At 42.7% G+C, this 13318-nt stretch overlaps 1 protein-coding gene across 2 annotated transcripts in view; it reads right to left on the minus strand.

The window, feature by feature from the left end:
- glis3 (GLIS family zinc finger 3) overlaps nucleotides 1-13318 on the minus strand; it is a 490617-nt gene that overhangs the window by 98056 nt on the left and 379243 nt on the right. For both annotated transcript variants that reach the window (XM_073072436.1, XM_073072441.1), the window contains exon 7: nucleotides 11199-11340. In XM_073072436.1, coding sequence (XP_072928537.1) covers nucleotides 11199-11340 — 142 coding nt within the window. The remainder of the gene's footprint in view (nucleotides 1-11198; nucleotides 11341-13318) is intronic.

Below are 13318 nucleotides of genomic sequence, written 5' to 3' on the forward strand. Positions count from 1 at the left end.
CGCTAAAGACAGGCTGCTCTGACTTCTACATTTGAAAGTATTTAGAAGAAAATTAATTATCTAGTAAAGCAATTGCCATTTCTCCATTGCACTTACACTTATTTTTTGTTATTGCCTTGTGCGATTGAACTATTCTGTTATTTTGAAGTTCTGAAAATATCATCCCTAAAATTTCAGTAAGTTAAAATCAATATTGATTTTGTTTTTGAAAAGGTTCTTCAATCTTTTTTTTCAGGACCTCGCAACATCTTTGTAAATTAGCTCCTGGTTCTTTGAAACTTGGCGCTGTTCTGTGACATTCTTTGTCTTTCACCTTAGAACCTCACTAAGAAAAAGCAGATTGGTAACAATGTCTCGAGTCAAAGCAGACAAATGCATGATCTGCCCAGAACACCTCACTACAACATCGTGCGGTAGATTTTACAGAGATAGTAGAATGACCATTGTGAGAAACAGTCAATTCTCTAGCCCAGATTCTTACCCTCATGATTAAACCCATTGCTATCATGATTAAACAAATATTGCTCCTCTTGCTATCAGTGTTCAGCCTCGGCCTGACTACAACTAAGCTGATCATGAAGAGAATAACATACATGACTATTGCCTTCATTAATATGGACATTCAATGTGCAAACCTGTTCTTAATATAGAAGTAACAGAACTATTGTATACTTGTATCTTCTTTGGATAAGGGGAGTCAGTAGTAATGAAAAGCATTTGACTACTTTGCAATACATATCAATTAAAGATGAATTTTCCCTATTGAAGTGACGGGTAATTCAATAAATAACACAAAGGGATAGCTACTCACCCACTTGTGGTTTATATTAGCAACCTGTTATTCCATTTTAAACCTTGGAACTGCTCAGAGTCATGCAGGAAGCTTAATTTTTTTGTTATTTCAGGAAAGGAGTAGAAGGAGAGGCAGTTTTTGCCACGCTCAGATATCATTGCTGAAGCCTTTTAGCAAAGTTGAATTGAAGAGGAAAGGTCCATTTAATTAATAACTCTGATGTAAAGTCTAACACCTTTGAATTAGTAATTACTTGAGTGCTCATTATGAAATAATGCAAGGTAGAAATTGTTGCAGACATATATTAGCTACAAATAAAGACATCTATTAAGATAATAGATTGTCAATTTTTTTGAGGCTTTGGTGTGAATTCCGAAGTACTGCCAGCTCCAAAACAACATTAAATAAAGAACTAAGTGAAGACAACCACATTGAAATTAAGCTACACAGAGTGGAAGTGGGGAAGAGCGAATTAAAGATTTAAGTAAGTGGACTCCACCTCAACAGTACACAGATGCACACATCAATGAAAGAGAGGTGGGAGATACTGGATACACAAAGAAAGCATCCTTTTCATTACTGTTTTAATCTGTTCAGCTTTCTCCAACATCCATGTTATTTCAAATTGTCAGGTTCAGATACGTGTCCTTAACCAGAATTGTTAGGGTGGATCTGAACAGAATGTTATTGACTGAGTACTTGGATGCCCTCAACCATTCTTAGCTGCGTATATTTCATGTTGCCTGTCATGTCCTGCAGGAAATTCCAGAACCATTGTAGGCAGTATGTTTTTCATTGCAACTTGCTGTATTTGTAGTGGCTGGTGATACAGTTAGATCTCATATTAGAATTAACACTATTAGAATTAACTAAATATATTTATCCAAAGGGCTGGTGTGCCTGTGTCAAATTTATGGATTTAAAACTTAATTGCATGATATTGATAACAATAATGAAATGTCTCTGTTTTTATAAGAGAGCAATGGTACCTGTGTGGTTCCAAACACCAAATTGTACCTATTTTTTTTATTCTGGATTCCTTCCATTTTCCTCAAGCCTTTTGTGGATTTTGTCTTCAACCACTTATTAAATACCTTCTTAATACATTCAGCTTCAAAAATCAGTTGAAGTATAAGGTATTCTATAAGTGCCATCACTGTCCAGTTTACAAAGAAGCTAACAGAGCAGAAATCTTGAACCTGATTTTTTGTCTTTCTGGAGCCCAAGCACAACATAATGAAATACCCAATCACTGTGCTTTGATTTTTAGGGAATGGTTTGACTTGATTTGGAAAAATGTTGATTCCCTTTTGTGGCATATGTTTACATTTCATCTAAAGCTATGAATTAGATTTAAATATTTTCTGTCACGCCTAAAATCATATACATCAGATCTCTAACATTAATCTTGCACTGAACTAATAACTAAGAAGTTACAATATTTATTGGCTGGAGTCTACGAAAGCTGATGAATACCACCATTCTGCACTATTTGAAACTTTTCTAAAGTTGGATTCAATTGAAAAGCTATTGCGGAAAATGAATAAGTTGCCTCTCTGTGCTCTATTTTACATGATCAATTTACACTTGTGCTCCTTTTTTATGAATACTGAATAGCATGGTTTCATCAGATAAATCAAACCTTTAATGTACAGGTCTTTGAGCTCATTTTATGCAGTATTCTTGGTCTTGCCATTAGGTCTCTAACAATAATGGGATGGCTGGTTGAAGTCTGACTCACTGGTTTGCTTAGAGGATGGAATGGGCTACCTAGAATGCTGGGTAAACTGCTCCAATTTGATGGTGAGTCTTTATTTTCATTTTTCTCCAGGTTACCCAGCAGGAAGCTCGAGTTTTTTTCGGTTGTGGGTTGGACAGGCAAACAAGGAGGATTTGCCATTTATGGAGGTGGCAGTGAGCATGCAATGTGAGGCTGCTGCAGGACCCTCAAAAAGAGAATACTGTTAGGCCTGCACAGGTTGCTACGTCCCAGTGTCTACCCAGCTATCAGGAGTCACCTGCCACTTATTTCCTTCTCATCACCTGCAGCCTATTTGAACCCAGCTCTCACCCACAATTCCTATTCACTCATTCAATCTAGCCAGCCTCAACCAGTTGCTCTGAGACTTCAGTTACCTTGTTGCCTGTGGTGTTTGTATCTGCTCTCTCTTGTTTCGTAACCCTCGTGGCTTGTTATTTAGCAGTTTATTATTAAAGTTATTGTTCACCACTGAATCATCTTTGCTGCTCTGCATTTGGGTCAAACCTCCTTTACATTTCCTGACAAGATGAGTGAGCCAGCAAATAAGCCAGCAGGAAGTCATCCGTTGACATATGCACACAGTCCAGAAGCAAGAGAAAACCATTGACCATCTACTCACCACTCTCAACCAGCTCTCCATCTTAATATAGCAACCCTTTGCCAGTCAGCCTCCACCCTTGGAGCTGTGGTTTTCCATGTTAATGAAAGCAATGATAGGGCAAAAGGTCATGTGTGCCATCCCTTCATGCTCAGCTTAGTTGTAGTCAACCCGAGGCCGAATACTGATGGTAAGAGGAGCAATATTTGCATCACTGCGATGGGTTTAATCAAGTGTTTAAGAATCCGGGCCCACCTGCCTGCAACCTCAGTTGACCTCACTCAATAAATCCATGGAGAGGGAGGAAACCCTTGACCTTACCAAATTTCCACAGGAGTACCACGACTTAGCCATCACCTTCAGTAAAATAGGCCTGCACCCTGCTGCCTCACAGATCACATGACTGCACAATTGACCTTCTCCCGAGCACCACCCCTCCTTGAGGTAATCTGCTCTCCCTCTGCCCTCCTGAGACGCATGAGTGACTACCTCGTTGAAGCACTACAACACAGCTTCATCCCATCATTCTAGTCCTAGCTGGTTTAGGGTTCTTCTCTGTCAAGAAGGAAGATGGGGCTCTTTAACCCGCATTGACTACCTTGGACTCAACAAAATCACCATTAGCAATAACTAACCTACATTCTTAACGGATAGCACATTTGAAGCACTATGTGAGGCCCAGATCTTCACCAAACTGGATCTACGGAGTGTGTGGATCCACCAGGGGGATTAGCGGAAGATGGTGTTCATAATACCTACTGGCTCCTATGAATACTTTCAGACTTTCTAACAGTCAACTGTTTTCCAGGCCTTTATCAATGAGATCCTCTGAGACATGCTACACAGGTATGTGTTCATCTACTGTGACGGCATCCTCATCTTTCTAAAATCACATCTGTCGTATCCGATTAGTCTTTCAGTATCTCCACGAAAACCAATTGTACTGCAAGTTAGAGAAATGCCATTCCAACACCCCACTGATTTCCTTCCTGGGTAATGTCCTTTCTCCCCAAGGCATAACCATGGACCTAGAAAAAGTGTGCTATCATGGAATGACCCAACCACACTCCCTTAAATTGCTGCAGCACTTCTTGGGCTTCTCCAACATTTACTGCCAGTTCATCAGAAATTATAGCCAAATTGCTGCTCCTTCATCTCCCTCAACAATCACTTACAGTGTGGATAACTTGGTCTGCTGATGTGAACCATGCTTCCGAGGAGTTCAAGAGATACTTTGTCACTACTCCCAATCACCGCAATGTGAGACCTTCCAGACCATTGGTGGTAGAGGTGGACACATCTGACATGGGCACAGGGGCCATCCTCTCCCAGGGAGGACTGAACAGGAAGACACACTCTTGTTCCTTCTTCTTGTGCAACCTCAGTTCTATACAGCACCGTTATGGTGTAGAAGACTCACCATCATATGGGCCTTGATTTTCAAATGAGGAATGGAAACAAGGGCTGATGGGAAACACTGTGCCCTTCCTGATCTGGATTGACCACCAAAACCTTATATCCATACAACAGACCCGATAGCTCAATCCACGTTAGGCTCACAGGACTCTCTTCTTCAAGCAGTTCAACTTCACCATCTTCTACCGATTCGGCTTCAAGAACACGAAGGTGGACGGCCTGTCACGGCATTTTGACCCAGCTGAAATTGAGATCAACCCTCATCCCATTATTCTGTCCTCCCAATTCCTTGCCCCGATCACCTGGAACCTTGAGAACTGGATCCATCAGGCCCCACAGCATGAGCTTGCTTTGGCCAACACACCTTATGTGCCACACATGTTATTATCGACGGTCATATGCTCTGAGGCACTCTAGTGGGCCCACACCCCACCCCTCTATGGACCATGCATGTCAGACCCTGTATTTTCTGTGATACTGTTTCTGTTGGCCCACCATAATCGCAGATGTATAACAGTTCCATGCCACCTGCGCTCAATGTGCCCAGTCCAATTCCTCCAACCATTGGCCCTCTGGGCTCCTGCAGCCTCTGCTGGTCTCACATGGCCATGGACTTCAGCAAGCATTTTCCCCATTCTGATGAAGCCATGATGATCATGACAGTGGTGGACTGGTACTTCAAGGTGGTCCACTTCATTGCTCTCCCCAAACTTCTGTCAGCCGCTAAAATGGCAGATTCTGGTTCTCTAACATGAAGTTCATCTCCACACCTTCACCCAGGACATTGTGTTGGACTGGGGCCCACAATTCGTTTCCCACTTCTGGCAAGCCTTTTGCTCTCTCCTCTGCACAATAGTGAGTTGTCCTTTGGCTAGCATCCACAGACCAATGGGCAGACAGAAAGAGCCTATCAGCAAGTGAAGTTTCTGCTCTGTTTCACTGCCTCTAACCCTTCCGTATGGAAGAAGCATTTGCTCTGGGCTGAGCTGCCCCACAATCTACACACCGCCTTTTCCATGGGTATGTCACCTTTTGAAGTGCTTCATAGCTATGAACCCTGTTTTTCCCCACAGAGGAGGATATCCATCCACCAGGGCCCTTGTTCACAGCTACTGTAAGGATTGGAGGAGGGCACTGAGAGCCATTCAAGCCACGAACCATGCTTACTGCCACCAGGCCAACTGTTGGCGGTGCCCAGCTGACTGCTTCAGCCTGGGGACTGTGTTTGGCTGTCCACCCGAGATCTCCCCCTGTGCACTGCCTGCCGCAAGTTCTTGTTTTGGATCGTCGGTCCCTTAGAAATTACCCACTGCATCAATCTACCTACTTTCCACATGCCCTGCCTCAAGGCCGTGGTCCATGGACCACTCAACCACCTGAGCCTGCACCTCTGCAACCTAGGATGGTGGAATGTGATCCAGTGTACACTGTTCACCACAGAGGAACCACACTGAAGGGTTCTCATTGTTGTGGACGCAGTGTGCAGTACCTGGTTGACTGAAAAGGGTATGGCCTGGAGGAGAGGTTTGGATCCATAGACAGGACCCATCTGGATTGCCCAGGGCCGTCGGCTGCCAGCAGTAGCAGGTGTGGTCCTGTGAGGCCTGCACAGCCATGCACCTCCCATTCTCAAGCCGCTATCAGGTGTCACCTGCCACGTGTTTCCAACGTATCAGCTGCAGCCTATTTAAACCCAACTCTCATCCACAATCCTTGTTCACTCATTTGAACCAGCCAGCCCCAAGCAGTTGTCTGATTCTTCAGTTAGCTTGTTTCCTGTGGTGTTAGTATTTGTTCTCTCTTGTTTTTTGGCCCCTTGTGGCCGGTTATCTTGCAGTTTATTATTATCCACCTCTGAATCGTCTCCGCTGCCCTGTGCTTGGGTCAAGCTTCCTCCACATTTCCTGATGGGTTACTGCCATGTTCTCAGGGAGACTTGCACAAGTAACAACGTTCAAATGACTTATGCTCCTTTCATCTCAAAAGCAGAGTTGGGAAACTATTTGCTGGCTGAATTTGGCTGTCCTTGCCTTGCTCCAAATGACAAGTTTCATAAATCCTGGAATACCTAGACAATCAATGTCAAACTTACTTGTATAGAAATAAGAGAACATCAGGGACAGGGATTACTTCACAGTCCTGGCTCTCAGGAGTGCATTTGTCAGATGCCATATATTGGTGATTTGCTGTTGGCGTTTACACCTTCCCAGTTAACTGCCCAATACTCCCTTCCCCAATTCCCTGGGAAAAGGAAGAGAGGCAGTGGGGGAAGTTAAAATTACCCCAACAGGGAGTCTTCAATGGAATGGGTTCTGTTCTCCAAAACAAGTGGAACATTTAACCACAGTAAAACATAAAGCTCTGTCTTACATTTCGAACTTTGTTCTGTGGGTTAACAGCCATCAAGTATTAAGATGGATTGATAATTTAACGGCTTTGCAGAAATCGATATGGTAACCTTATACTGTGTTGTGGTGTATTAAATTTTGTAAAATATTGGATGAAGTTGTAAACAGCTTCAAATGACACTTTAACTCTTGGTGAGCTCACAGTGCCAAACTGTAATGGGCTGGGTTGATAAGACCCAAAAGACCCAAACCAATTTGAGTGTCTAAGAGATGTGCAAATAAGCGTACAAGCACAGTAAAGTAACTTAAGCCTAATTTATTATCCTAAAATATAAAGCACAAGTACACCACACAAAATACCACATAGCAAGTCACCAAGATTTCCACAGAGATTTCAGGGCTCACAATTCTTAGTCTTCACTTGATTGTTGCTTTCGTCAGGTGATTTGTTTGCCACTATTGTCGGGGGAACGTTGAATTCTGACACATGAAATCACCCTGGGTCTGTCCCTTGGTCCAAGTGAATTACAAAGAACCGAGTGAAAGGTGCCTCAATAAATAGAGGTTCAATCCATAAGCATAGTGAGACATACAGAGACGGACGAACTATTTGATATTTTGTTCTCGTGTCACTAACTCAGAATGGTTTCTATTGTAACATTGCCCTTTTGGCATGCATTTTTATCTCCCAAAGTAATTTGTAGACCACATCCTTACTACTGCTTTGGGGTCTGTATATAACTCCTATTAGGGTCTTTTCCCCCTTGTATCTCTTCACAATGATTTAATACCTTCTGATCCTATGACATCTCTTTCTAACGATTTGATTTCATTTTCTTTTACCAACAGAGCAACACCACCCTTTCTGCCTTACTGCCTGTCCTTTCGATACAATGTGTATGCTTGGACATTATGGCCTCTTGTGTCTGTAAAGTTCATTATATTTTTCACTACTGGTATGCCAATCATGAATTTGTAGGTATTTGTGATTTTGCAGGCATCTGCATCTCACTTGCCAGACCCATTCAATTAAAATTACTATTCTGAATTTGTGCTTTTTGTGTGATTTCCTGTTAAAGCTTAAATGTGTTTTTCGCTAGGTTGGATCATAGAAAAATATCAAGTTGCAATCTAATTGGTCACCATTTTATCGAATGTGGAGCAGGTATGAGCGTTCAGGTGACCTTACCAAGCTCCTAGTTTATACGTTTGCCTGATAATTGTTTAACTATTGTTATTAATACTGTGGAGGAACTAACAACAGAAACCTTTTCTAAAGGTTCTCCAAAACGGAGACATTTCATAAATAATGGCATCTATTAAATGTTCTTCTGGTTTCAACATTAAGCAATTGCTGATGTGCATTTATTTTGATACAACACTGCAGAAAGTGAGAAGTTTCAAGTTCCTGGGTGTCAGGATCTCTGAGGACCTAACCTGTTCCCACCATATCGATGCAGTTATAAAGAAGGCAAGACAGCAACAATACTTCATTAGGAGTTTGAAGAGATTTGGTATGTCAACAAATACATTCAAAGACTTCTATCATGTACCATGGAGAGCATTCTGACAGGCTGCATCACTGACTGGTATGGGGCGGTGGGGGGGGAAGCTACTGCGCCGGACTGAAAGAAGCTGTAGAGGTTTGTAAATTCAGTTGGCTCCATTTGGTACTAGCCTACAAAGTAACCAGGACATCTTTAGGGAGCAGTGTCTCAGAAAGGCAGCATCCATTATTAAGGACCTCCAGCACACAGGGCATGCCCTTTTCTCACTGTTACCATCAGGTAGGAGGTATATAAGCCTGAAGGCACACACTCAGTGATTCAGGATCAGCTTCTTCCCTTCTGCCATCCAATTCTTAACTGGACATTGAACCTATGAACACTACCTCACTTTTTAAATATATATTATTTCTGGTTTTGCATGATTTTTCATCTATTCAATATACATATACTGCAATTTATTTAATTACTTATTTATTTCTTCTATATTATGTATTGCATTGAACTGCTGCTGCTAAGTTAACAAATTTCACGACACATGTCGGTGATAATAAACCTGATTCGGATTCAAACAAATTTTAACCAAAGGGGATTCTGATCAAGTTACAGGTGCCTCATTATGCAATATTCTATCATTTCCAAGTATAGTGAGAGCACATTCTACTGAACACCAACTGTTGTCACGCCTACAACACTTGTGGAACCAAACTAGTTCACCAGTATCAACCCCTTGAAGCCCAAAAGCCATGTTACTGTTGCATGGATATCTGCATCCAGACCACAGAGGATGTTGCTACTTTGAGTAGGTGTTTTAGCCTTGCCAGTCTGGCTGTTGTCCGCACTCAAGAAATTCACAAATTTCAAGAGTTAAGAACCCAAGTGTTGTCTTCTTTTTCGGAAGTGTCTAGAAGACCTGAGAAAGAAGGTACTTCCTTCCTGCCTCAGGTTACTGATCACTTTAGTTGTCTGCTTGTGATTTCATTTTTCTAATAAAATGGACTGACTGCCATCTTTCAGCTGAGGTCATGGGGGTTAGAGGTCCAGGGTCAGAAGTCTAAGTGAGTCTGGAGTTCAAGGCCCAGAATTCAAAGTCCCGTGATCGGTGAGCTTGAGGCTGATGCTGAAGCCCAAAGGTTAAAACTGAAGCTGGTAAACCTGGAAGTTGGAAGCCCGAAGTCTGCGAGTCCAGGCCAAGGACTGGAGGTTAGGGGCCCGTGTGTGTGTGAGTGGGTGGGTGGAAAAGGGCTTGTTTTGTTATTGTTGTTCTGCTCTGTCGCTGTCGTTATTGCTGTTGCTTGTTTTGTTCTGCTGAATGCTTTGAGCGTGCTATGTTGGCACCAAGGTGTGTGCTGCATTTCACTGAATGGTTTGATGGACATGTGATCAATAAATGAATCTGACTCCAGCCGTCACTTGAATTCCCCTCAACAAACTTTTACCTCTCAGGCTGTACCATTGGTTCAACTTGTAGAACCATTAGACGGGCTATTATCTTTCTCTCTCTCTCTCTCTCTCACACACACACACACACACACACACACACACACACACACACACACACACACACACACACACACACACACACACACACACACACACACACACACACACACACACACACACTCTCTCTCTCTCTCTCTCTCTCTCTCTCTCCCTCTCTTACTTGAAATATTTCTGTATCACTTTTTCCACATCTGAAGTTGGTGTACATGCTTGGAGTCAGGTTAAGGTCAAACTATGAAACAGTGGTGTCAACTAACAAAACCTCAGTTATTTTAAACAAATCTTGCAAACTAAATTTTTAAAGAAATGTTGAACTATCACAAAAAAAGTGAATTTAATACAGACAAGGGTGAGTTGTTGCACCTTGATAGGACCAATCAGGGTAGGTCTTACACGATGAAAACAATAGGACACTGAGAAGTGAGGTAGAACAAAGGGTTCTGGGAATACAGTACAGGTCCATAATTCATGGAAAGATGCATCACAGGTAAATGGGGTCATAAAGAAAGTTTTTGGTACATTGCCTTTATAAATCTAAGTTATGCTGAAGCTGTATATGATGTTGGTGAGGCCTAATTTGGAATATTTTATGCAGCTTTGGTCACCTACCCGCAGGAAAGATGCAAGTAAGGTTGAAAGAGTGAAGAGCAAATTTACAAGGATGTTGGCAGAACTGGAGATCCTGAGTTATAAGGAAAGATTGAATAGATTAGGACTTTATTCCTTGGAACGTAGAAGATTGAGGGGAGATTTGGTACAGGTACAGAGGTTGGGTGGGACTACAATAAGTGGTCATGGGCTAAGGATGAAAGGTGAAAAATTTAAGGGGAACGTGAGGGGAAATTTCTTCACTCAGCATCATGAGGGTGTGGAATGAGATGCCAGTGCAAGTGGTGCATGTGAACTTGATTTTCACGTTTAAGAGAAGTTTGGAAAGGTACATGGATGGCAAGGATATGGATGGCTATGGTGTGGATGCAGGTTGGTGGGACTAGGTGGTTTAAATGATTCGGCATGGACAGTGTGTGTAATGTGACACAACTGATAGCTATCTTTGTCAATATGCTGCTTGTGAGTCCAATTATGGTAGTAAAGACTTGTAACACAGCTGCTGCTGAAATAATGAATTATGCAGCTGAAAAATCTAATAGCTATATCCTCCATCTAATATTTTAATGGATTTAATTCTCTGAGCTCACGGAAGAACAACGTAGCAATATTAAAATGGAAACATATTTCATGCAAACTTACATTGAGGCTTTTAGAAGCTTACCTGAATACATGTCATGAGGGGGCCCTGGTGATCGACCCAGAGCACTGTCCACAGCATCTTGTGGTGACGTAGCAGGCTGCAGTGGTTGAATAGTGAGGCAGTCATTCAGCATGTCCCGATCCGGCTCGTTACTGGATCGTAACTGTGTAACAAATACAAAACGAATCGGAGAAGAGGACAACTAAAAGCATTCACAACAGATGTCAAAATCTGTTACAGATTAAAAATACATTATTAGGGAGTGCAGTGAAGCATTTACTCTTGAAATGGATTATTAAATGAAATGGGCTATAACAAATCCCTTATTGTTAACTATTCAGGAATGATTTATTATGCTCTACATAGGAACTAAAGAAGCTATGCAACGCAGTTACATATTTAAAAATGAACACTTCAGAATGGTAAAGGAGAAAATTATTCAGTTTAATTTAGCCTGTAATTTTGACCTCCCTTATGACAGACTCACACTTCAAAATGAAGTGTATGAAGCATGCAGACAGAAATGCAATTTACCCTTAGTGCAATAACCAAATCAGATATAACAGGTGCATTTCTTCCATTCAGTAATAAATCTTTCTATCAATTCATTTAGAGGCCTTTCATTAAAATAGACTACTTTGCCACTGTGCGTCGACTTTCTGTACTGTATATGATGTGCAATGTGCCTTGTGATCGCTGAGCTAGAAACTGTACAGCCCCTGAAAATGTATAGTCGATGAATGTGAGGGGTTAGCACTATTAGAAGTCATCCATCTGGAATTAACTGTGAGACAATAAATCCACCATTTGCAATAAATATGAGAATTCACAGTTGAGTCGCTCCGGGTTTTCGGCCATCCGGGAAGTGGAAGGTGGGGGGGAAAGAAGATCGGGTACGTTACCTACATCAAGGCTCACCCTCGGTGCTGGATGACAGCGTGTATTTCAAGATCCTTGCGGCAGAGTGCCACTGGAATGTTGCTCGCTCATTACCATCACGGTCTCTTAGAGCATGTGAAAGATGAGCCGTCTAACCAGGAGATGCCCACTGACCTGGACAGTCTCGTTACTTTAGCCGTTCAAAATGACAAGCGTCTTATGGAACGACCCTCCAGGTCATCATCCAGAACCCTAGATCTGTTCCCAGAATCATTTCTGGTTTCAGGACCTTGGTCTTCAATGCCTCCAGAACTCGTGCGGGTAGGAAGAGCTCCCTTAACACTCCCAGGAGCATGAGCATCAATGGAGAAACAGCTCGTGGGCTTACTGCTGAGCCTCTAATCACCAACGCATCAAATTCCCACTGTGTCCGGGAAAACGGCACCACCAAGTAGCGATGAGGGGCCACCTATCTGGTAAGTTCCATACCGGCCTCTCGTTCCAACGTCAAAGCTCGACTCACTCTCTGTCCTCCTCCACCCCCACAGGAATACCACCGCTTGGCCATCACCTTCAGTGAAAGGGAAAGCAGCAGCACCCTGATTCCTCACAGACCACATGACTGTGTGATCGACCTCTTTCTGGGCACTACCCCTCCCCGAGGTTGTCTGTCCTCCCTCTCCTCTCCTGGGATGCAAACCATGAATGACCACATTGCTGAAGTGCTCCATCAAGGCTTTATTCGATCATCCCAGTCCCCAGCCGGTGCAGGATTTTTTTTGTGTCAAAAAGAAAGATGGGGATCTTCTCCCCTGCATCGACTCCTGTGGAGTCAATAAGATCACCATTAAGAACTGCTGCCCTCTCCTCCTTGACAGATGGCACGTTCAAAACATCCTGTGAGGCCCAGACTGGATCTATGGAGCACATTCAACATGATCCGTAAGCACCAGGGGATGAGTGGAAGGCAGCATTAATAACACCCACAGGCCACTACGAATGCTCGGTGATGCCCTTCAGACTTTCCAACAGTTCAGCCAATTTCCAACCTTCATCAATGAAATCCTCCAAGGTATGCTCTACAGTATGTTCATCTACTTCAACAACATCATCATCTTCTCCAAGGACCCCCAAGACCATGTCTATCATGTCCATTCAATCCTTTAGGGTCTCCTTGAAAACCAGCTGTCCTGCAGGTTAGGAAAATGCCAGTCCCATAACTCAGTATTTCCCTGAAACAGCTACAGCATGTCTTGGGCTTC

Source organism: Hemitrygon akajei, chromosome 2 (assembly GCF_048418815.1).
Source record: "Hemitrygon akajei chromosome 2, sHemAka1.3, whole genome shotgun sequence".
In the NCBI taxonomy this organism is placed as follows: Eukaryota; Metazoa; Chordata; class Chondrichthyes; order Myliobatiformes; family Dasyatidae; genus Hemitrygon; species Hemitrygon akajei.